The sequence below is a fragment of the Scardinius erythrophthalmus genome (genome assembly GCF_964197995.2).
Source record: "Scardinius erythrophthalmus genome assembly, chromosome: 22".
NCBI lineage: Eukaryota > Metazoa > Chordata > Actinopteri > Cypriniformes > Leuciscidae > Scardinius > Scardinius erythrophthalmus.
Window position 1 is genome coordinate 17,697,310 of NC_138242.1, and position 24,723 is coordinate 17,722,032.

General features: G+C 38.6%; 2 protein-coding genes across 7 annotated transcripts; one reads left to right on the forward strand and one right to left on the reverse strand.

The window, feature by feature from the left end:
- Positions 1-432: 432 nt before the first annotated feature.
- Positions 433-14,019, reverse strand: zfhx2 (zinc finger homeobox 2). 3 transcript variants are annotated; one of them, XR_014029176.1, is made up of 7 exons: positions 13,865-14,019; positions 10,990-11,148; positions 10,728-10,788; positions 5,357-9,378; positions 4,990-5,039; positions 4,742-4,866; positions 1,924-2,978 (listed from the first exon to the last, which is right to left on the reverse strand). XR_014029176.1 is itself a non-coding variant. In XM_081352512.1 (5 exons), exons 1-5 carry the CDS (start codon positions 13,868-13,870, stop codon positions 2,604-2,606), a joined length of 4,623 nt encoding a protein of 1,540 aa, XP_081208638.1. In that variant the 5' UTR covers positions 13,871-14,019; the 3' UTR covers positions 433-2,603. The 3 variants fall into 3 exon arrangements, 2 of the variants coding, with proteins under 2 accessions (XP_081208638.1, XP_081208639.1); XM_081352512.1 differs by lacking the exons at positions 4,742-4,866; positions 4,990-5,039 and having other exon boundaries at positions 433-2,978; XM_081352513.1 differs by lacking the exons at positions 4,742-4,866; positions 4,990-5,039; positions 13,865-14,019 and adding an exon at positions 12,248-12,340 and having other exon boundaries at positions 433-2,978.
- thtpa (thiamine triphosphatase) lies at positions 13,136-18,729 on the forward strand. 4 transcript variants are annotated; one of them, XM_081352514.1, is made up of 5 exons: positions 13,136-13,188; positions 14,524-14,609; positions 14,970-15,045; positions 16,659-17,195; positions 18,370-18,729. In XM_081352514.1, the coding sequence occupies exons 3-5, from the start codon at positions 14,976-14,978 to the stop codon at positions 18,468-18,470; spliced, it is 708 nt and encodes a 235-aa protein (XP_081208640.1). In that variant the 5' UTR covers positions 13,136-13,188; positions 14,524-14,609; positions 14,970-14,975; the 3' UTR covers positions 18,471-18,729. The 4 variants fall into 4 exon arrangements, with proteins under 4 accessions (XP_081208640.1, XP_081208643.1, XP_081208642.1 ...); XM_081352517.1 differs by lacking the exon at positions 13,136-13,188 and having other exon boundaries at positions 14,550-14,609; positions 16,866-17,195; positions 18,370-18,699; XM_081352516.1 differs by lacking the exon at positions 13,136-13,188 and having other exon boundaries at positions 14,553-14,609; positions 16,710-17,195; positions 18,370-18,699.
- Positions 18,730-24,723: the final 5,994 nt, after the last annotated feature.

Genomic DNA, 24,723 nt, shown 5'->3' on the forward strand with positions numbered 1-24,723 from the left:
TAAATACATTGTATTTTTTTTTCTATTGTTCTCTGAATGTTTGTCATGTTGTTCATAAAATAAAGAAAAAAGCAATGTGACCACTAGTTGTCATTTTTAAAAACATTTGGGATTGCTTTTCAAGTGAGATCTGGCAACAATGCTACTATGCACACACTGAAATACCGAGACCTTCATAACTTAACCCGAGGCCACTGAAATTATGCGTATGTCTTACCCATTATAAGACATGAATATTGATAATCTCTAACGAGTAATACTTTAGTATTTTCATTTGCCTGCCACATTAAGCAATACATTAATGAAGCTGAACCCCTGACAAGATGGTCCATAATAGTTATATTAAATAGTGGAGCTAATACCCAACTTATGTAGGCATAACATATAAATGAAATAAATAAGGGTAATTTACATAATGAAGAGAAACATCAATACATGAACTTCAGTTTATTTGTTTTCTGCATAAGAAAAAAGGAGAACCAACACAAAATGAAGGTACATTTGAGGGGAAAACAAGCTTAATCAATATTCTAATTTTTCATAACAAGACTGCCACCATTATCGTTCAATATTCATATCAATGGCATATCAAAGTCTGAGATGCCATTAAAACCGTTATGAATCAATAATAATCAAAAGTGATGAAAAATAGTAAGTAGTAGTTATAACAAGTGATAATCAAGTGTCAATGAAAAAGTGAAAAGATAATATAAAAGCATTTCTCCATATTCTACCTATATACTCTGAACAGTGCAACACCATGTGATCCCACGTCCTGTAGCACTGCACTACAACCCAGTCCATGTTCATTTCATATGAACTACTTGACACTAATTTGAACAAAAACAACTTGTATTTGCTGGGATATACTGAAAACAAAACATTTCGATGAACTTCAAGTGTTCCAAGTTGAGTTGTCGGAAATGCATTTATCTGTAGCTCATGCTTAAACCCTGGACTAGTTCAAAGTGTCAAGGCATGGGAGCTCCTTTGTGGTTTGCATTACAAACACTTCCAATCAAGATTGCTTTTTGGTATCTTTAATGAGACAAAGCAACAGAAAGAATAACTTTGGAATATCATTTTCTTAATATAGTTCATTAAAAAATCTTTTTTAGTTTTGCATTCTGTTAAAGTATTAATAGTATCAATAATAATAATATACAAAATAAACCAAAAAGGAAAATCGTCTTTAGTATTTCATGTCCTTCAAATCGCACCTCCTGTTGGCCTGATGAATAGTTTCCAGGTCCACTTAAAGCACCCTGTCTTCTCTCCTGGTGGGTTTTAAAGAAAATACTTGAATATTCTCAGTATGAGCACTCGGCTTGCAAAAAAAAACAAAATGCTTAGTGAAAGAACAAGAAAAAAAAAGAAAAAAAAATGACAACTCTCTCCCATAAATCTAAAATGCTTTTGCTTTTACCATAAATAAATGACTTTTGTGTTTAATTTATATCGACAAGCTGGGGTTACTCCCTAGACTCAAACCAAATGAAATGATTTATCAGAGGGTATAAGGTACATGATTTCAATGTTCCACAAATCTATATAAAATTGTGTAAGTACAGACTTGACTTTGGCTTCGTGCACAGCGGCTAGGTCTGATCCATTTTTTTTGTCTGTTTTAACTATGTGCAATGCAAACTCTTTAAAAATAACATTAAAAGCTGATTAATACTTCATTACAGTTTGACATACAGTAAGTTTTTAACCATACAACAAAACTGTTTATTTTGCGGAACATGAAAACCTTAAAAAAAAAAAAAACTTTAAAAGGGTCAAAGTGCTGTATGAGGACCATCTGACATCTTTCACGTTCAACGAGAGCTCTGCTGATGACTATAGGATTGTCATGATGGTTGTTCAAAGATAGCTATCATATTGTCTGGATTCAGAACACGCTCCCAAATTCTCCATATTCCAGACTACACATATTCTCTGCTTTATTTGTCATTACGATTTCATTACTATCAACTGTTAGCATAGTCTAGTCTTCTTTCAACTGAGCCAGAAGGAAAACTTGTGTTTACAGGATAGATTTCTTTGAATTAACAAGACTATCAGAGATAAATCAGCTTAGAAACAACTCTTCTATATAGGCTTTAAAAACAGGCTAAAGACCACCCTGGCTCAAGCAAAAGCAGTACCACAAACATAAATGACAACCCAGAGCACTTTGGTTGAGTTTTTGGGCGTTCATTACCATAGATTCTCCCAATCAAAGCAAGTGTTATATGTAAATGTGAGTAGAATATTACCCAACATAATAGGAGTTTAAACCGAGATGAAGTTGAGAAAAACGGACCATGATCACATAAGCATTAGCATGTCCATGATTACCATTTCAGTAGATTATTTATAGTAAAATGATGCTGTGGCAATAGGTCATTAAAAGGAGCCCTGTAAGTAAAGACTCTGTGTAATAACAATGTCTTGCTGATATCCAAGGAGAGAAAGTGAAGATGGCCAGATTCATCTGTGCCCACTCCAATTTAGAGCCTCAAAAGAACAATAGCTTAAAAGACCAGCACCCTTTATCTGTCTTTTGTAAGCCAACAAGTCTAGTGGGTCCACAGACTATACCAGCTTCAATTCATTGTTTAGCTGGAGCTGCTAGCTGGTGATGGGGTAGAAGACTGGCTGGCAAAACCAGTAGACCCCGTACCAGATCCATTGCTGACCAACGCTGCTTGCTGACCAAAGTTAGTGGTTCTCAGAGTGGCAAGATGTCGAGCAGAGAAGACATGGTCACGTGCTGCAGCCCTGGATTCAAATTCAATCCCACAGGCGTCGCACTTGCCTCTCAGAGTCTCACGGCCTGTTGTCTGGCCGATGGTATATGATGGAGTTGGTTCCACAACTGTCAGTTGTACAGGTTTGGGCAGGATGGGACGGTTGGCTCGGAGAGCATTGTATTGCAGGTAGCTACCCGAGCTGACATCTACCTTCTTGGAAGGGTCAATGGGATTAGGTGACTGTGTGAAGATGTAAAAATGACATTGTTAGTTTCATTTCATTACAGAAAAACAAAATTTTAAGCAATAACAACAGAGAAAACTGTGTGTGTGTGTGTGTGTGTGTGTGTGTGTGTGTGTGTGTGGGGGGGGGTCACTGTAAATCCCTCTGCCTTAAATAGTTATTGACCATAGTCTAAGTCAGGGGTCGGCAATCTATTGCACGCGGAGGAGTAATTGCTGGCATGTGAGCAAAAGTAAGAGAGGTGTATGCATTTCATTCAGATAAAGTACCTCGCACATGCATACAGATCTAATCATTCCTCATAGTAACACAGCTTGCTTTACTAAGTTAGGAGTTATAAATGCTATTAAAGTGTGAGAATTGATCTGCTCAAGTCAATTAAAACACGCAGCTCTGAAAAACCATTAGCACGACCACTGCACATCATGCGCGCACAAGTTACTGACTGACAGCTTCCAGCTTGTTCCGCTGTACATAGTTAATGCTATAAATTTCAGAGATATTCAACCAATATATAGAGTCCTAATAAACATTCCACACACATCAAAATGACTGTGATGCATGTGGAAACTCTGGTCATGTGTACCTCCGAAAGAGAAGGCATTTTTTCACATTCCAGATGAAACTGGATAAAATGCATCTGGTTGTTGAAGTATTAAATTACCTTACTAATGCTGATGCCGCTCTCTCTCCTTAATTGCAGTCTTTGATTTAGAAATTAGCTGATAAATAAAATGAAGCTTATATCTTGCTTTCATTGACGTGAACACTGCTTCAGAAAAATTTAAGATTATGCACTACTATATTAGCCATTATGAATATTTAAAATATATTTATGTGTATTTATACATATGGGGGAGGGGCACAGATTAGGTTAGGGCACATTGAATAACTCAGAAACTTAAAAATGGCAGAAGGTTGCTGACTCATGGTCTAAGTCAGGGATAGGCAACTCCGGTCCTGGAGGGCCACTGTCCTGCAGAGTTTAGCTCCAACTCTAATTAAACACACCTGAACAAGGCAATCAATGTTTTCAGGATTACTAGATAGATACAGGCAGGTGAGTTTTTATCAGGGCTGAAGCTAAACTCTGCAGGACAGTGGCCCTCCAGGACCGAAGTTGCCTATCCCTGGTCTAAGTGCTCAAGTTTTGATAAAAAAAAGAAGCAATTTTTGTAGTAAAATCATAGCAGCTGCCACTACTTTCCTGTGCACCATACACTTCTGTCCATCAGGTGACGGAAACAATCACCTGCTTCTAGGCATCAATGTAAAAGATTCAAGGGCTGCGTCCCAATTCAGAGGCTGCATCCTTCAAAGGCCACATTCGAAGGCCGATTGCATCACAGTAACGTGACGAAGGCTGTCCCAATTCTAAGGCTCCTTCAAATGTGGCCTTGAAATGTGGCCTTCGTTTCCTGGGCATTGAAGTACACAACAGATGGACCCTTCGTGGCCTAGTATACCCCAAAATTCATTGCATGCCATTGACGACAGGATTTTTTAAGAGAAAATGGCGGATTACACTTTCAAAAGCAAGTATTGGGTGTCAACTTACTCGAATATCTAATGATACAAATGTAAAAAAAAGTTAAGCATTCCAAATGCTGACTCATATCTTACTAAGATGTGATTTTATATAGTTTGTACTCTTTATTACTGACATAAATGGACCACGGTGAGCATATTTAGACAAATTGTGAACCCTGTTTTGTTTTCAGACAGTTGAATATAACTTTCAAAAAAGTCTAGTACAAACATTACTGCCGCTCGTTAACGGCAGCTGTCACAGTTGCTAGTCGACAAGAGCAATCCTCCGTAGGCTAGACCGTCCCATTTAACAACACTCGGTCCGACCTTTGCGGACTTCGAAGGATGCAGCCTCTGAATTGGGACACAGTTAAAGAAAAAGAAGTAAAAAAAAGTAAAAGAAGCATTTTGCCACATACTGTGTGAAGCGTAGATGGTGCACAAGAGAGAAGTGGCAGCCCACGTTTTACTACTTACATTTCGGGGTGAACGAAGCACTTAAATACCCAACCAGATTAAATGATCTCCTTTTGTGTAAAAGAACGTAAAATGAGAGAAATGAGAATGTAATGCAAACAGGTTTGGAATGACATGAGGTTGAGTCAATTCTGGATTAATAGTTTTTTTTTAAAAGGCATCACCACTATGTCGAAAGAAATAATAAAATATGAATTAAAGATGACACTTTTTTAGTTACTGCACCAGGCGCATTTTTTATAACGTGTTGCTAGCCTATGACCTGAGAAAGTATATGGACACCTGTAAGGCTAATGACATTGTAGCAAAATACTAAAATTAGACATGAAAACACGTTGCTTCAGAATATTACACAATGTGCCCTTACCATTTTCTCTTGCTGAAGCCTCCAGCGTTTCTCCTTAGCACGTGTATTTTGGAACCAGATTTGCACAACCTTCAGTGGAAGCCCAAGCTCTGTCCCCACTGCCTCACACTCCAGTGCATTAGGATGAGCACATGTCTCGTAGCACGACTGCAGGATGGACAGCTGAAGACAGTTCAGGTGAGTTCGAGGTCGTCTTGGGGTGGAGTTCTGCAGCATGTAACTTGTTTCTTTTTGGTTTTGACCAGAGGATACTGTAACCGTCACAGGAGATGGCGTGGTGGGCGTGGTGGTAGTGGGTGTAGGTCGCTGTGAGCTCAAGCCTAACTGTTCTCTTGAGAGGGTGTTGATCTTGAATGGACCTTTCTGAGACCAATATTTGAGCCCATTGTGTTTCTGAGATGCCAAGGCAGAAGATTTGTTAATTGGCGTAGGGGACAATTTTGGCACAATGCGGCTGGTAGTCCCAGACTCAACCTCTCCTCGGTAATCGTCATCATCTTCATCAGTATGGTCTGACTCGGCTCGTACCTCTTCAACCTTCCTTTTCGGAGCAGATCGAGATGTAGGAATCCCACTCACTAGCAGAGGAACTGCAACCGGAGTGGCCACTGTCTTAGGAGCTATTTTAACCATTGTAATGGGAGTTGCTTCTGTTTTGGTCTTGTGAACTAATGAAGGGCCGGTGGACACAACGGTGAAAGAGGCTGTCTGATTTGGTCTACTTGGACCTTGAGTGGGAGTTTTCAGGGGCTCCTTGACCTCCTTCACCTTTTCTGTCTTTGGAGGAATATTTCCAGTTTGGGGTTTTGCAGAGCCCCAGCCAGTGGAGGGACTTGGGTTAGGTTTAGGTGGGGTTGAGAATATGGGCTTCGAGAGAGGCCAGGTGAACTTAATGAGTGGTTTCCCAACAGCTGCCAAAGTGCCATCACTGATAAAACGGACCTCTCCCTTTCGCTCCCTAGCCCTCATATTCTGGAACCAGATCTGAACCACTTTCTTTGGAAGGTTTACCCACTCAGATATTTGTTCAAATTCATGCTTGCCTGGGTTTGGATCTTTGAAATAACATCCGTAAAGAATATCAAGCTGGTCAGCATGGATGATGGTCCTCGAACGTCTCATGTCTCTGAACCGTCTGACTTTTGGCCTCTTCTGATCCCGCTCTTTTTCTCGTTCCTTCTCTTTTTCCCTTTCCATGAGTGATGTGCTGACCTTTTCTGCTGCCCTCATGTACACAGTGCTAGTCTTAGCCAAATTATTGCGATTAGTACTGTTATTGGAAGATGGTAAAGCAATGGCAGATTCTGGCTTTACCTGAACCACGATGAGACCTCTATCTGTAGGAACCCCAACAGTCGCTGGTCTCAATCCCAGACCATCAAGCAAATGACTTTTCTGTATAGAGGACTTATTAGCTGGGGAGACAGATGATATTGTAGAGCTGTGGTTTTTCCCCATGCTTAGATCCAAAGCAGACTCGCAATCATTACCATTAGATAATGAGTGTGTAAGAGAGGTGGGTGCAGCTGCATTAAGATGGTCCGAAAGTACTGCTGCTGGACTCCGAGTGTTTGCAAAGGCCATCTTACCTCGATCTCCTTCTGAAAGACCCACCCCAATAACTGATGAAGGAAGTGAGAGTACATATGGACTGTATAACTGGGTGGAAAGTGGACCCAATGACAGGGAAAGGGGCAATGACTGCAAGATGCCAGTTGGAACGCCCTGATGATCGACCGCAACTGAAAAAGGAGTAGGAGGGTCAGCTTGTGCTTCCAACTGCAGATCAAGATCTACATCTTGCTTCTCTCGCTTGATCTCCACCTCTTCCTTGTCAATCTCACTCTTTCTCTTTTTCCTCTTCATACTTTGTTCATCATCATATTCGTCCTCTGCATCCGAGAGGAAGACTGTAGTAGAACGAAGAACCTTTCCACCACCACTTGACCTTTCAACTGTTGGCTCTACCTGTGAAGACTGTTTGACTGGGCTACCTGACTCTTCCCTCATCGAGCTGCTTTGACTTTCTTCATCAGTCACGATAACAGACGTGTAGAACTCTTCGTTTTCAGAGTCGGATGTCAACAGCAATTCTCTTGGGCTTCCCTTACCAATCCTGTGTCGTTCTGCACTACTGGAAAGGTCAATGGCATGACTGCCTGTTGCTGATGGACTTTGTCCATCTTCACCCTCATCTATCATTAAATTACCCTCTTCTTCCTCCATACTTCTGTCCAATTCATCATGGAAGCTGTCTAATCTCTCCCTATCTTTGGATTGCCGGGCGTCTAAGAACCACTTGCGTACCTCTTCTCCACTTAGCCCAACCTCCCTGCCGAGGGCTTCGCAGTCCTCCCGCTGAGGACTAGATGTTTCAGCATCATCTCTTGACTCTAAAAAGGCCCACAGAACCTGAGACTGAAACTCAGTGAGCACAGACCGTCCTGAAGACAAGAGTGGATGATCTTTAGCACTTCTATGGCCTAAAGCTCTTAAGGCAAAATTAGTGTTACGAAAGGTACAGAAAACAGCGCCAGAGCTGTTAACAGGATGTGCATGGCTGAGACCTTGGTTTGGATCCAAAGCACATGACAACGAAATATCATGCTGATGGACAGGGGCCGCTGAGGATTCAGTTACTTTGGAGTTTGCATCATCCCCCTGACACACCTTTTCACTGTTGCTCTCAACTTCCATTTCACTTTCTTCTTGCTCTTTTTCATCACATGCCTTGCCATCACACCCCATTTTCTCACTTTGCTCTTGTGTATTTTCACTCTTAATACACATCTCTTTTTTTATCCCATCAATTTTCCAGTCCTCTTCAGATTTTAGTGACATTTTCTGATCGCAAGGCTCTACTTTTATCTCATTGTGCACTCCCCTGTCTGCACCCTTGTCTACCATCTTGTTGGCCTCCTCTAAACTCATTTGAGTGGTGGTTGGGAGGCCAAATGTAGCCCACTGACTTTGTAAGCCACTGAGTCTTTGGGCCAAGAGAGCCTGTTGTGCAGCACTAAGACCAAGAACTGGCACTGCCTGCTGCAAAAGCTGGTTTGGAGATTCTGGATTCTGGCCCTGGATTTGGGTTTGAGTTTGGAGTCCATTCAACACCAGGGGCATGAGCATATGAGGCTGGGGTATAAGCTGCGGGGTAGCTGCCCCTGGTGTTGCAGATGTCCCAGTCGTGAAGAGAGGAGGAAGAATGGAGTGTGGGAGAGAATTTGGGCTGGAAGTCAGGAGAGTGAGAATAGCAGACATGGCTTGTGCGGAGGCCACCGGAGAAGAAAGTAATGAGGGAGCAAGCTGAGGCTGCATCTGCTCTCCGTCTTTGGTCGTTACTGCTGATGGAGTCAGGTTTGCTTGGGTGACACAATTGCTGGTGGAGGCGTTAACTAACTGTGTGGTGCTTCCAACAGTGGTCGTAGCCAAGTTTGTAACCATGGTTCCAGTTCCTGTATTTGCAGTGGAACTAGGAGTAGCATTCCCCGCACTCCTGCTGCGACTCTGGTGCAACACAGATTTTAAATGACTTTCCAGGGTAATGGCATGATTGTAGGAGACACGACAGACGGCACACTGGTATGGTTTGTTGGAGACATAAGGTCGAGCCAGGAAAGGGGTTGAGTCACTGTCTTTCACCGTCCCGGTTCTCATCCTCTGAATATGGGTGGTTGAATTATAATGAACACTCAATGCTGTTCTAGTGGGAAATGACTCCAAACACGCATTACACTTGAATGGACGGTTATCACCTTCAGAGGCTACACTGTTTTTACAGACGGATCTGCCATTGCTTACAGAAGCCTCTGATGTTTTTATAGTTTGCTCCACATTGTCATGATCTGACTCCAGGCCAGCCACGTCACTTTCCTCATTTCTTCCTCCCTCCAGCTCTTCATCCAGCCCTTTTTCCTGAGAAGAACCACCCTTGTCACCTGCATCTGTAGAATCGCTCTCATTTTGGGAAGCCATTGAGGGGGACTTTGTGGTCTCTAAATGTTTCTGCTGAGATGTGTCATCTAATGAATTGATAAAAAATAAAATACAATGTTAGTGAGCATTTGCAAACAAAAAAGTCCAAAATAAGTGCAGTTTTATTATGCTGAATATGTTAAACAGGTCTTCAAAAAGGGAGCAATTTCACAAATTGTCTGCTAATTGTAAAAAGTTATATTAAAGGGTTAGTTCACCCAAAAATGAAAATTCTGTCAGTAATTACTCACCCTCATGTTGTTCCAACCCCATATGACTTTCTTTCATCTTCGGAACACACATTTACATATTTTTGATGAAATCTGAGCACTGGCTCACTCCTTCATAGGCTGCTAGGTAATTGATATCTGCCAGCCCAGAAAAGTTAGTAAAGACATCGTTAAAATAGTCCAAGTGACTACAGTGGCTCAACCTTAAGTTTATCAAGCAACGAGAATACTTTTTGTGCGCAAAAAACAAACAACTTTATTCAACTATTCATTTTCTTCTGTGTGGGCCTCTGAGTGAGTTCACGTAGTGTAACAGCGTGGCGCTTCTGGGTTGTACATCAGAATGTAGACTCACTATTGGGCAGCATCACACACATAACCAGCGTCGGCCAATAGTGAGCCTATGTTCTGACGTCCAACCCAGAAGTGCTGTGCTGTTACAGCTGAGCAGCTCTCAGATTTCATCAAAAATATCTTAATTTGTGTTCCGAAGATGAACGAAAGTCTTACGGGGTTGGAACAACATGAGGGTGAGTAATTACTGACAGAATTTTCATTTTTGAGTGAACTAACCCTTTAAACCAAAGGTAAAGTTAACAATACATTTATTAAGATGAATCGTAATATACATGTGTATGAATCCATAAATCAATGTTAATTTGACCAATATCATCGCATAGGTAAATCAATTATACATAGGTATAATAGAGCAGGCTTAAATCACAACACTCAGTTTACGATATGCAACTGGGGTCCCTGGTCCATCCCTCACCTTAAAAAGCTTGAAACCCCCTTATGTCCGGATTCAGAACAAAAATCATTTGTTTGGATTTAAAAACAACCAGTGAACTGTAAATAATTTGCAACAAATCCGTTTTTTTTTTTTTCAGCAATCAGGTCCAGGAGTCAGCAGGAAAACTGAATACTTGTGGGGGCCACACTCAGCTACAACCTACAGGTGCTTCATTGCCATGGAAACTACTGATGCAAGGTGGTCACCAACACAGCCAATTGTGTGTCCAGTGGTGCATAGCCTAGGCCTGGTATCAATAACACTGGAACCTAAGACCTCAGTGCTGGGATAGTGTTAAATCACTGTGGCACAAATACAAACACTTAACATTATGACACAATTAACAATAACTTTATAGATTATCAAAACTCACCTGAATCATTTAGGGCTTTGGATTCTTCATCTTCAGCAATGGAAGAGTGCTTAGGAGCAGCCTTATGAAAAGAGGAAATCAATTATTTATGTTAAAAGCAAACAAAACAAACTTGTGTAAGCTTATAGTTTCACTGACAACACACAATGTAGGCCTAATTTCTTTAGTAAAAAAAATATTTTCCATCAAAACGTACATAATGACATCACTAAACATTACTAACGTTTTTCTTTCCCAAAAAGTCCATCTTAAATATACTCACAATATCCAGTAACTTATCAAGGCAAGCAGGGAGGACACTGTGTTTGTCTGTAAGGTGATGAGAGAGATTCTCACGGTCTGGTTGACTTTCTTGACATAGAGGGCATAAACACATTGACCCCCTGTTACTGGCACCTCCCAGAGTTTCTCCTGGCTCCTCCTGAAACCAAAGTGGTATTATTAAATGCAATAATATTTTATCATACCTAAATAAGGCAAATATTTTATTACTTGTTTATTTTCAGAATTAACAAAATATAATGATATTGTATAGTATGTATTTATTTTTGTTTCAAGTGGCCTCATGCTACTGTGTGCAAATTTTTTTATGCATCAGTGATCTGAAAGAAATGTGAAATTAACAAAAACATGAAATAAGGGAAGCACTTCACAAAACTATAGTCTTAAAGGGTTAGTTCACCTAAAACTGAAATCGCATCCTTATGTCACTCCTAACCTGTATGCCAGACTTTCTTCTGCAGAATGCAAAAGAAAATATTCTGAAGAACATTGGTGTGCAAACAACATCGGACCCCACTGACTTTCAAAACAGATATTTTTATCTTTATTTTCCACAGAAGTAAGTAAGTCATTCATTCAGGATTGAATTTGGAATGACATAAGGGTGAGGTGCAAATATTAATTTTTGGGTGAACCAGCACTTTTTTTATATATAAATGAGATGATTACATAAACATATATAATACATAGAATAAATAAACAGCATCTAATCTTCATGTCACTGCATGTGTTATGTCTAATGTACAATCAGCTCTAAACTAGTTGTTCAGTTCACATAAGCTTAATCGTCAAAAGTCCAAAATATACTTTAAGAAATGCAACAATTGTCTCGCTTATTAATTGGGTTTGATGTTAGATGACACTTACAAATCAAAACAACAACAAAATGACCATGCATAACATTGGGACATATCACTCAACCACCCCTTTCTTTCACTCGAGTATGTTCACAATCAGGTCTGATATTGTGACCTCTAGTTATTTATATAGGCCATACAATCTGCGCTATGCACTTATAACAGTATTCATACAAGACATCAAATCTGATTCACAGATGCAGTTATGTTCTTTCTGCTAGACACAACATAACAAAACTGGACCACAGATACCTTGTGGCCAGTTTATAAATCATGCATTTGAAGGCACATTACTTTATTTAAGGCATACCATGTTAATACAATCTGAGAAGCAGGATCACACATGCATTTTATCAGTTCTGCAATAACTAGGCTATTTACCGTCAGAGGAGGCCTAAATGTTGACCTTGACTAGTCTTATAATATGCTGATGTGAGTGAAATTTGCCAACATGTTGCCCCTTGTGAATAAGGCGACATGGGTTGTAAATAACAGATAATGGGTGCAAATCCCCTGGGATGTTAATGACAGTAATGTCTCTTTAAAACAATAACCCAAATAAATAAATAACACATACGTCGAGATCAAAGATATAAACATCTTAATTCACATCTAAACGACTTCGTTTCGCGTATGCATGCAAAATCGTTTCAAATACACCGTTTCTGGCTTCGTTTTTACATGCCACACTGTCAAGTAACGAACAGACATCAAATGCCAACAGTGCTACAATGCCACGCCAATTAGCTTCCCTGCTAGACTGAAAACATGCACTGAATCCTCAAGACAAGTACTATTAACTTCTCCTAAAAGTCAAAGACAGACGAACCCACACGCCGCGGGACACTGCCGTTCGACAGCGAGCTCATATGGCCGCCATAACTCTTGATGATTTCGTTAATTAACCCACAGCCTAATTAGCAAGACCCGTGTGCTGTTGAATCAATTGGAAACGGAGAGCTTTAGCCTGCCTCGCTAACACGCATCTATACACACACACAGACACTCTCTCTCTCGCGCTCCAGTGTAATCATGACAAATACCCCATTAAAGTGCATCGCACTGCAGTCTCCTGCCCTAATAACCCCCTTTTCCAACTTTAATCGCTGCAAAGCGACTGATTTTAGTGATTTCTTACTTGAAGGGTGATGTTAAAACAAAAGAAGCCGTTTTCTCATAAACAGTCGTGGCACTTCACATGGCTAACGCAGCTAACAACACTCAACAAATTGGTCAACTAATTATGTATCGCGTATCACGCCACAAATCGCCCACAAACTTCTCAAAGACACCGAATAAGAGCTGCGAGAATAGATTATAAGGTATATAACAACAGCACCGCTCGAGATGCTGCAGTCCAAGTGTGCTTTATTGCGCTAATTGAATTGTGTAAATAGGCTTTCGGCTCTCAGATGTAAAACCTCGGGCTTGATTAGTTCCTCGCCCCCCTGATTGTGGCCTGTTGGTCGGACATTGAGACATCCCCCGCCCGCCGTCCGCTGCACAGCGGAAATTGCGGCCTACATCGACTAAGCTATTTAATTAATGAATTTGGGTTGCTTCATACAGATGTGTTAACAAAAACAAGCCGTTTGTCGTCCCCCCTCGGCATTTATCTAACCCAATACCTTTCATTTGGCGGTCTAAGTTCCTCGTTTAGTAGATAATGTAGATATTAAGCACCATAAGTGTGTTTTAATAATTGTAGAGCGCAGTAATTAACGATGGACGAGGCGCATTGCTGCTCGAAAAGAGCGACGTGCAAAAAAACGAGCAGCGAAAGGGGGTGGCGGGGCCAAAATGAGAGTCCGAGGCAGAAAAGTTTGGATTTTAACACTCGAAATCTAACTAAATATTCGCAATGAAATGCCATGCATCAATTTCTCTATCGTGCTCAGGACGCGATGAGATCCGCATCGCCCACACGATCGCAACTTCTTGATCAATTCGGCGTCAACATCGTTTAATTAACACTAAAGCAATTAGCTAAGGCTTTACCTGCATGGTTGGGACTCCAGCACACGCTTCCTCTCGCTCTTTAAAACTGAAAAGTTTTGTCTCTCTCTCTCTCTCTCTCTCCCTCCCTCACTTACTTACTCACTCACTCACTCCCTCCCTCGCTCTCTCTCGTTCACTCTTGCATTGCTCTCCTCTAGTAAACACACGACAGCTCCCCCAAAAGCTGACTGCTAACTCTCTCCAAGAATGTTCCTCTTCCCACTAACGGTTCGATTCAACAAAACACCGAAACGCATGTTAGAACATTGTTATACTGTCATCAATTAAATTAGTTGTAACTTTGTTTAAAATTTCGTCTTTAAGAATGTAGAGGCGAAGTATTAAAACACACACGGCAAATGAGAGAAATATGTATATAAATGTGTGTACAAATTAATAAATATATTTTTATGTTATTGGTAATATGGTGTTAATAATTATAGGATGTAATAAGAAAATAAAATAGGTCTAAGCTAATAAATGTAATCTTAACAAAAAAAAAATGGTTCTACTGGCACTAATGTGCTGATCAAACTGATTGCAGACTCGTTAGTTTATTAAAACACTACGAAATTGTAACAAGAATCGTTAAGCAACTATTTAGCCACATTTTATACTTAAAAAAAATCACTCTGTTCTGTTGCGTATGTGACGAGCAGATATTAGGCTGTCCGTGAACATGCCTGACCGGAAAAGCTGTACAGGACCCCGATTCCACGTCTGTCCTCATTACACTGATTGATCGGTAAGTTCAGATGTTTTTGTTTTATGGTTTGTATCGTTGAGTCGGAATGACTGTCACATCCTGATTTTTAACCGCATTAATAGTTACAGTATAATTACCTCAGCCTCAGCTAAAAAAATATGAACCTGTCAGTAGGTTCCCGGCAATATTTGTTGTCAAGTCTCATTTGACAGCATTTGAAGTCATCGCCCCGAAAGCGAAAAACTACGCAGCTCACTTTGTTTTGAAACACAGCTGATCTGAATTGATTTGGACATTTTACAACATTATATGTTAATTTATAGGTTGTCCATTACAGCAGAACGTCTTTTGTAATGCGAAAATTCTACTTTCTCGTTTTTATTTTTATGTCTCATATAGGACAAAATGACTGTAGAGGTGGAGAGAAAATTTGTTTGTAATGCAGAAATTATGGGGAAACTACAGCATATTGGAGGTGTGTTCAAACCTGTTTTTATTCACGTATGATATATGTATTTTAGATTGGAAATGTTAATGTTTAATGTTTTTGAAAAAAGTATCTTTTGCTCATCAAGCCTGAATTTATTTAATCAAAAATACAGAAAAAGCAGTAATGTTGTGAAATAGAGAGCCTAAGTCCCTCCCCTTCCGGTCGACCACCATGGGACCTTATTTCGGAAAAATATTGTATGGTAGTCAATGGCGAGAGACAACAAATATTATGATCTCGTTTGAATTGTGCCCTGATTTACACATATGATGTTTGTCAATTTAAAAGATACATTTTAAAGTCAAGAAAGTCGCAGCTTGATGTAAAACTGCTTAGGTATAAGACTGTGAAAATACGTAATTACAAAGACTACAAACCCAGAAGGCGCACATGCGACGTCATACCTTTTCTCTCAATGAATGAAGCTAACTTTACTAAAGCTAACGTCTGTCATTTTTTCTATAGTCTTACATTATAATCGTAACGTTACGCCGTCATGCCTGAGTGTTTTGAACCAGAATACACACATACGAGCAACGGATCTTGTGACGTACATAGTGCGAGACGAGAGATGTAGTTCATTGAGCGATTTTCACATAAAACTAAACGTTACTCTTCTGTTTTATGACAAACTGCGACTTTCTTGACTTTCATAATTACCTTTTAAATTGACAAACATCATATGTGTAGTTCAGGGCACAGTTCAGACGGAATAAAAAGATAAGTTATCTCTCGCCATTGACTTCCATACATATTTTTTCCGAACTAAGGTCCCATGAGCCGGAAGCGGAGGGGCGGGACTTAGGCTCTCTATATGATTACAATTTAAAATAATGGTTTTCTATTTGAATATAGCTTAAAATATCATTTATTTCTGTGATGCAAAGCTGATTTTTTTAGCAGTCATTACTCCAGTTTTCAGTGTTACATGATCCTTACTTATCATCAATGTTGGAGTTGTGCTGCTTAATATTTTTTTGTATACTGTGATAGCTTACTTTTTTTTCACGATTCTTTGAATAAAAAATAAAAAAAGAGCAGCATTTATTTAAAATCTTTAACAATAGACACTACCGTTCAAATATTTGGGTTCAGTTCAGTAATTTTTTATTTTTGTCTTTGAAAGAAATTAATAGCCTACTTTTATTTAGCAAGGATGTTTTAAATTGATAAAAAGTGATGTAAAGATATTGTTAGAAAAGTTTTCTATTTTGAGTAAATGCTGTTCTTTTTAACTTTTTATTCATCAATGAATCCTGAAAAAGTATCACAGGTTCCAAAAAAATATTAAGCAGCGCAACTGTTTCCAACATTGATGATAAATCAGCATATTAGAATGATTTCTGAAGGATCACGCGATGCTTAAGACTGCAGTGAAGACTGATTAAAAATTAACCTTTGCATTACAGAAATAAATTATTTTAAAATAGTAAAAAATTGTTAAATTGTAATAATGTCACAATGTCACACAGGCTTGATGAGCATAAGATTTTTTTTTTAAAAACATTAAAAATAGTAATGTTTCCAAACTTTTGACCAGTACTGTACACACACACACACACACACACATATTAATACATATTCATGTCTATACACAGCCAAATGCATTGGTCAGCGGCAGTTTCAAGACCAGTACTTTGACTCTCCAGATTTCATCCTCACACTAAAAGATTTCTGGCTGAGATGCCGAGAGGGATTGTGGGAATTGAAATGCCCTGCAGTTTCGGGAGCTACTCCTGACAATGAAACTCAGGCCCTTTGCTCACGCTACAAAGAGATAACCAGTTTCCCTCTGATTCAATCAGAAGTCAGAAGGATTATCAGGGAACACGCTGCTGAAGGGAGTGAATCAAATTCCTCACAAAGGGAACAAATTGACAAAGTGGCAGAAAATGAGGACACAGAGATCTGTTCAGCAGATGACACAAAGTGGCTGTCTGACCTCAATCTCGTCTGTTTTGCTGAGTTCAAGACCAAGCGCTGCTCGTTCATGCTAGAGAGAGACGGTGCAGTGCGGGTGGATCTGGACCAGGCTGATTTCGGATATTGTGTGGGAGAGATTGAGGTTCTGGTGCCTGAAGGAGGTGACATGAATGCAGCTCTGCAGAGGATTACAAGCACTGCTGCAGAACTGGGTGAGCTGATGTGTTGTGTGTGGACACTGCCATGTATACAGAGGGTATTTGTTATATATATATATTCATTTTTCCTAGTCAAAACTGACAATTCTTGTTTTTTTTTTTTTTTTAAATATTGCAGTATTTATTAATGTAAATGATTTATTCATGCACATCATTGTTATTATTTTTTTTATATGCATGTGCCCTCGTAATCTTTAATCGAAATAACTTCCCCTTCCTTTTGCAGCAACTTGTCTTCTCTGATGATGTGTTAACTGCCGTGAGGGCGGGGCAAACTGTCAATCACATGACATCACAGAAATAGCAAACCATATCCAAAGATGCAATCAATTCCCGATGGACAAAATCAAGTCCCGCCCTAAATTTTTTGTTGTTGTTTGAGAAGCCGTTTCACTCGGATATACGTCCCAATACGGAAGAAAAGACTATTGCAATCCGTTTCATGCTGTCTATAAAGTTTTAGTAATTTTGTCATTTTCATTTGTCACTAGTTTTTATTTCAGGTTTAATTATACATGTTTTTTCTTGGTAGCTATCTGAAATGAAATAATTAAATTATGTTTAAATGTTTTTAATGTTTATTTCAAGTAACAAGTGTTTTTTTTTTTTTTTGTCAAGTCTACTGTGTTTATATAGCGCTTTATACAATATGGATTGTTTCATAGCAACTTCACAGTAATAAACAGGAAAATAACAATGAGTGATGCAATCTTCACAATGATGCAAACATCAAATATGAGAAAAAATGAAATACTGCTGTGCAGGTCAACAGAAGAAAATACTGTCATTCAGTTCAGTGTTGATTGAGTTCAGTTCAAGTTTTATATAGTTTAGTTGTAGGTTCAGTGTTGGCTAAAGTCAGTATGAAACAGAAGTTGTGATAGTCTTTTCTTCCCTAGTGTGGCTTCTCGAGCAATATTAAATGTGGGTCGGGACTTGATTTTGATTTTTAACTATGATAACCCTGTCTAAGACATCCAAAGATGTATATCTGCTGCCTAGTCAACATTACTATAAAACAACTATAAACGAATGGCTAAAACACTTCATTGGCATCTGTTATGTATCAATAACCCATTAGAATTAAAGATAAATAATGATTCATGAACCTCATAATAATATAACCATGTTATAATATAAAATGTATTTTTTTTGTCTGTCTTTACAGGTTTAAGCTGTGAGAAGAGAGTAAAGGGGAAAATGGATATTTACCTTCAAAGATATCAACCAGACCACTATGCAAAACTTCTTAACGCTCATATTTTATGAGGAATCAATAGTGTAACATGTAATTTGTAGTATTTAATTGTTATTAATTTATGAAAAAGTGCACTACACAAAGAAAATAATCACTGTTGTAAAGTACAGATGATAGAGGAAGTATTTAAAAGTATAGAATGTAGCATTGCACATTCTGTAGTTTTTGTAGTGACACTGTATCATGCGGTTTGCATCAGTCAAACAAAGCAGATATTTGATTAAAAAATATGAGTACCTTAATAAAACAGTCTTTGTGATTTGTTTTGGCACTATACTGTATATAAATAAATAAATAAATATATATATATATATATATATATATATATATACATACATACACATACTGTGTATATATATATATGTATGTGAATATATATATATGTATGTATATATATATATATATATGTATGTATATATATATGTGTATATATATATATATATAATATACAGTGGGGAGAATAAGTATTTGATACACTGCCGATTTTGCAGGTTTTCCTACTTACAAAGCATGTAGAAGTCTGTAATTTTTATCATAGGTACACTTCAACTGTGAGAGACGGAATCTAAAACAAAAATCCAGAAAATCACATTGTATGATTTTATTGCATGACATAAGTGTTTGATACATCAGAAAAGCAGACCTTAATATTTGGTACAGAAACCTTTGTTTGCAATAACAGAGATCATACGTTTCCTGTAGTTCTTGACCAGGGCTGCGTTCAGCCCCGACAAAACGTTGCACAACATTTTTTAAACAGAAACGGTGATGCGTTGAACACTGTTCTGATGACGCAAGAGTTGCAACTATGGCAGCTGAGAAGGCCATTCTTTGTGTTCTTTGTGAAGAATTTTCGGAGCCTGATGAAGTCGGTATAAATATGTGTTTAATACTACAAAATATGCCCGATGTTACAGTTACTGCACATGCCGCCCAGAACAAAAGAGAACATCCCAATCGAGTGAAGGGATTTGTGGAAACTGAAATGGAAGCACACATTTTACCTAATTCAGACTAAAACACATCTATTTAGCCTCACTCTGACTTTATTTGTAGTTTATACTGTTTTAATACCCTGTATTTTCTTTCTCATTTTTAGGAAAAACACTTAATTAACATTGTTTATTTCTATACCAAATATCATACACTTGCAATGAATCTAAAATAAACAACTACATCATTATGTTGATATCCTATATTTTTACAATAAAACTTACGACAAACATAATCTTCTAATATCCTCAGTTGTTGCGTATACCGAGCTGAATCGAACACATTTGTAAATTACTCTCCTTGAACCCATTGTGTGAGTTCACTTTAATACCACGTGCTTTATATACAGTACATGTTGCTGCTGATTGGACTGCAGTTCTGACACACCCACCAAACAAGAGAAAACGTATCTCAAACCCTGTTGCACACCGGTGAAACATGGACGTTCAACCCGGAAACCGTAGCAAAACGTTGCGCACCGTTTTGAACTTGAACGTGCCCCAGGTTTGCACACACTGCTGCAGGGATTTTGGTCCACTCCTCCATACAGACCTTCTCCAGATCCTTCAGGTTTCGGGGCTGTCGCTGGGCAATACGGACTTTGAGCTCCCTCCAAAGATTTTCTATTGGGTTCAGGTCTGGAGACTGGCTAGGCCACTCCAGGACCTCGAGATGCTTCTTACGGAGCCACTCCTAGTTGCCCTGGCGGTGTGTTTTGGGTCATTGTCATGCTGGAAGACCCAGCCACGACCCATCTTCAATGCGCTCACTGAGGGAAGGAGGTTGTTGGCCAAGATCTCATGATACATGGCCCCATCCATCCTCCCCTCAATATGGTGCAGTCGTCCTGTCCCCTTTGCAGAAAAGCATCCCCAAAGAATGATGTTTCCACCTCCATGCTTCACGGTTGGGATGGTGTTCTTGGGGTTGTACTCATCCTTCTTCTTCCTCCAAACACGGCGAGTGGAGTTTAGACTAAAAAGCTCTATTTTTGTCTCATCAGACCACATGACCTTCTCCCATTCCTCCTCTGGATCATCCAGATGGTCATTGGCAAACTTCAGACGGGCCTGGACATGCGCTGGCTTGAGCAGGGGGACCTTGCGTGCGCTGCAGGATTTTAATCCATGACGGCGTAGTGTGTAACTAATGGTTTTCTTTGAGACTGTGGTCCCAGCTCTCTTCAGGTCATTGACCAGGTCCTGCCGTGTAGTTCTGGGCTGATCCCTCACCTTCCTCATGATCATTGATGCCCCACGAGGTGAGATCTTGCATGGTGCCCCAGACCGAGGGAGATTGACCGTCATCTTGAACTTCTTCCATTTTCTAATAATTGCGCCAACAGTTGTTGCCTTCTCACCAAGCTGCTTGCCTATTGTCCTGTAGCCCATCCGAGCCTTGTGCAGGTCTACAATTTTATCCCTGATGTCCTTACACAGCTCTCTGGTCTTGGCCATAGTGGAGAGGTTGGAGTCTGTTTGATTGAGTGTGTGGACAGGTGTCTTTTATACAGGTAACGAGTTCAAACAGGTGCAATTAATACAGGTAATGAGTGGAGAACAGGAGGGCTTCTTAAAGAAAAACTAACAGGTCTGTGAGAGCCGGAATTCTTACTGGTTGGTAGGTGATCAAATACTTATGTCATGCAATAAAATGCAAATTAATTACTTAAAAATCATACAATGTTATTTTTTGGATTTTTGTTTTAGATTCCATCACTCATAGTTGAAGAGTACCAATGATAAAAATTACAGACTTCTACATGCTTTGTAAGTGGGAAAACCTGCTAAATCGGCAGTGTAACAAATACTTGTTCTCCATTATTATTATTAAACAATTGTTGAACTTTACTCTTAAATGGTTCCGTTACATTTGAGTTATTGCAGGCTACTTTCATGTTAAACAAGTTATTTAAATTTTTTCCTAGTGATTAAGTATGTTTATGAGCTGTTTATTTCATGAAATTAAATTAAAATAAAAAAGTGAATTAAAATTAAATCCATTAAATGATGCCATGATGGGAACCCCTAAATATTTCTATATAAAGTGTCTGAAAGAACCCTTTAACAAGGTTCTTTAACAAGAGTGGGCTTGTTAAATGTATCATGGACAAGTAGCAATATAATAAGATTTTTACTAAAAGTTGCTTTATATGGTATTATCTTACAGTAAATCATGTGTTAGATTGTTTAAACAAACAAAAAAAAAAAAAAAACCCGCCGTATTCAAAAATATTACATATTTCAGGTACTTTTATTTTGAAAGTATTTCAGCAAATTTTCTGCTTTGACCTAAATAGATTTGTGTATGATTGTAAAGTGCACCGTTTGCTCAGCAGAGAGCGCTGTTATCTCAGTTATGAGCTGTTCGCTCAGTATGCCAGCAGTGGGCGCAATCTTACTGGGAAAAAAAACATTGACAAGTTCATTAAACTCTGTTTTAACACCAGGTGGTTCGGTAATCTATACGGAACAGACTTCGAAATGATTAAAATGAGCCTTATTCATTACTAATGATTTATGGAGCGTCAATTAGATCAATCATCTATAGGCCTACTACATATTACTCTGATTCATTGTTGACACTCCAGCGATGTCCAATGCTCACACAACTCTAATGCCACAATGACGTGTTTATGAATCACAAATATTATATTTTAACCCTTGTACATTCGGCATCAAATTGACGACATAGTTTGAGTGTGTAACCTACACTTATTTGCAAAATACACATTACAGAACAAACAGTGAATTATTATTGGAACATATCTTCATTTTTTAAATTAAATTTGATGTTTTAAAAAAGGAAGTATATAAAATCTAAAAGCAGTTATGAGGTGCATGCACATATTATTAGAGTCTTTACTTCCCAATTGTGACGGATATCCGAGTGAAATTGCTTCTCGAATTTGTTGGGCGGGATTTGATTTTGTCCATGGGGACTTGATTGGATGGTTGGATGGTTGGGGTTTGCTATTGGTGGATCTGACGTAAGTGACAGGACAGGTTGATCCCGCCCTCACGCCAGCAAACACATCACCAGAGAAGAGGCAGAAGGGAAATTATTTTGATTAAAGATAACGAGGGCACATGAACTAAAATAATAATAATAATGATGCGCACAGAAAAAAATATTTATAATGAACTGCAATATTCCATAAAAAGATTTATTTTGATTTCATTGCGACTTCAAACGCTTACAAATTCAAACCCTTAAAAATGAACTGATGCATGCAATTGCTTTTAACATGATTTGTTTGGTTTTAATAAGCACTAAAAATTAATTAGGCCTATACATAATTTTATTATAGGCCTACTAAATATTTTACAATAAAAACATCAAAAGAGCACCCAGTCAAGGTAAAGAAAGAAAAGGTCATGATGGTAACAAGCTCAAGTTCAAGGCTGTAATAAAAGAGAGCTGGATGCAATGAGTATTTATTTCATTTGGAGACTTCAGCTTGAGTGTGGAGAGAAGGCTTTTATGAGGAAATATTAGCAGAGGTGAAATATGATGCTGTGTACAAGTGCAAGTAGGCTATCTCTGGCTTTCTTCTCCCTAACACAAGGCCATTGCCTTTAGACTTCTATTATTTTATGTTGATATCCCTGAGAAAATGACTCTAGATATTTGCTCAGACCAACTCTGTTCATTGTTTTTTTTTATATGTATATAGCGATGAAGGGAAACCATTGTGCAAGGTTTGACAGGATACAATTAAAGTGCCATTATTTCAGAGGAACCTTCAGATGGGAATGACAGAGGGAGACAGAGGTGTATTTTTCGCATCAAAACCATTGGATGCCTTGTAACTTTTGCTAATAAAAGCTTTAGTTTTGCTGCTAACAATCCCACTTGCATCCATTCACACTCAAGTTCTCACAGTCTCACAAAACGTCTCTCTCTCTCTTTCCAAACAATCAGTGACCTTCCTGTCATCAATAACACTTACACAGGTGATCAAATGAAGCCACATGGCGCTGTTGCTTTCAAAGTTCTCACATTTGACTCCTCTCACAGCAGCTGCTTTACACTATTTTAGTTTGGCTTTGGCAGAGACTGTGAATACAGTCCCTTTATACACACACACACACACACACACACACACACACACACACACACACACACACACACACACACACATACAACGCATCAAAATGTTTAAAACATGTTTTGAATGTTGAGAGAAATAACGTTTTCATAACTTAATAGGAATGTTGGAAAAACGTTCTTATAACTTGTTTTTGTTAGCTGGGATGAAACCCTGAATTAATGGTATTATAATGAAATCAGAATCAGATATAGGCTACACAATGAGATGCATTTTTTTTTTCTGGATAGAGATTTAAAGGACAAGTTCGGTATTTTACACTTAAAGCCCTGTTTTCAGATCGTTTCTGATGAAATAGAACGGTTAAGATTAAAAATTTGGACACATGCTGCTGCATGCCCGAGAATTTTCGGTTTCTGTGGTAGCACAAAAAAAAAAAAAAAAGGGACACAAGAAAAATAGGGACACACGAGAAAGCCAAAATAGAATGCAAAATCTATTAACAAAATACAACTATACAGAAAAAAAAAAAACTACGTAGCATACGGTACAACGGTGCAACGGTGCAGTGAACAAATTCATAATCCGTGCACGCTTTTGTAATCGTTGTTTTGTAAATCGTTCTTTCGCAATAGTTGTTTGTAATATTCAGTTCCTGTGAAAAATTGTGAAATACTGTTCCAATAGGTGAATATGCTGATTGATTACATAACAATATTTGGATGTAATATTCAGTTCCAGTGAAAATCTGTTCCAGTTAATGGAGTAGGCTTTAGAATGGTGATGTGATGTGTAATATTCAGTACCAGTAAACTCCACCCGCTGGAACACACTGTTCCAGCGTTCACTGTTCATTGGCCCAAGTGAAATTCTGTAAATTATAAAATTAAATTTACAGAATTTCACTTGGGCCAATTGAAAAAATTAAATGTTATCGGTCACTTGAAATTTTTGATTTGGGAGGGTTAGAAATTTTTTACAGTGCAGTTTCTTACAGTAACTGAATATTACACAACATCACCTGTTCAGTTTTGAAAACTGTAGCCTATACTCACAGATTTGTGGCCAATACCTTATTTCAGAAATCTGTTTTTTTTTTTTTTTTTTCTGTATATTGATTTGTGTATTGTTAAGATGAATACAACTGTCTTAACTGAATTTTTCTATGATTTGGCGATGGGGTGTGTAATGTATAGATGACATAAAACCGCATGTGGTTG

Coding starts and splice junctions, on each gene's coding strand:
- zfhx2 (XM_081352512.1), bottom strand. Junction 10,789..10,989: donor TTGATAAGTTACTGGATATT/GTGAGTATATTT, acceptor TCTTTTCATAAG/GCTGCTCCTAAGCACTCTTC. Junction 9,379..10,727: donor CAAAGCCCTAAATGATTCAG/GTGAGTTTTGAT, acceptor TCAATTCATTAG/ATGACACATCTCAGCAGAAA.
- thtpa (XM_081352514.1), top strand. CDS start 14,976: ATGACTGTAGAGGTGGAGAGAAAATTTGTTTGTAATGCAGAAATTATG. Junction 15,046..16,658: donor GAAACTACAGCATATTGGAG/GTGTGTTCAAAC, acceptor GTCTATACACAG/CCAAATGCATTGGTCAGCGG. Junction 17,196..18,369: donor AAGCACTGCTGCAGAACTGG/GTGAGCTGATGT, acceptor CTGTCTTTACAG/GTTTAAGCTGTGAGAAGAGA.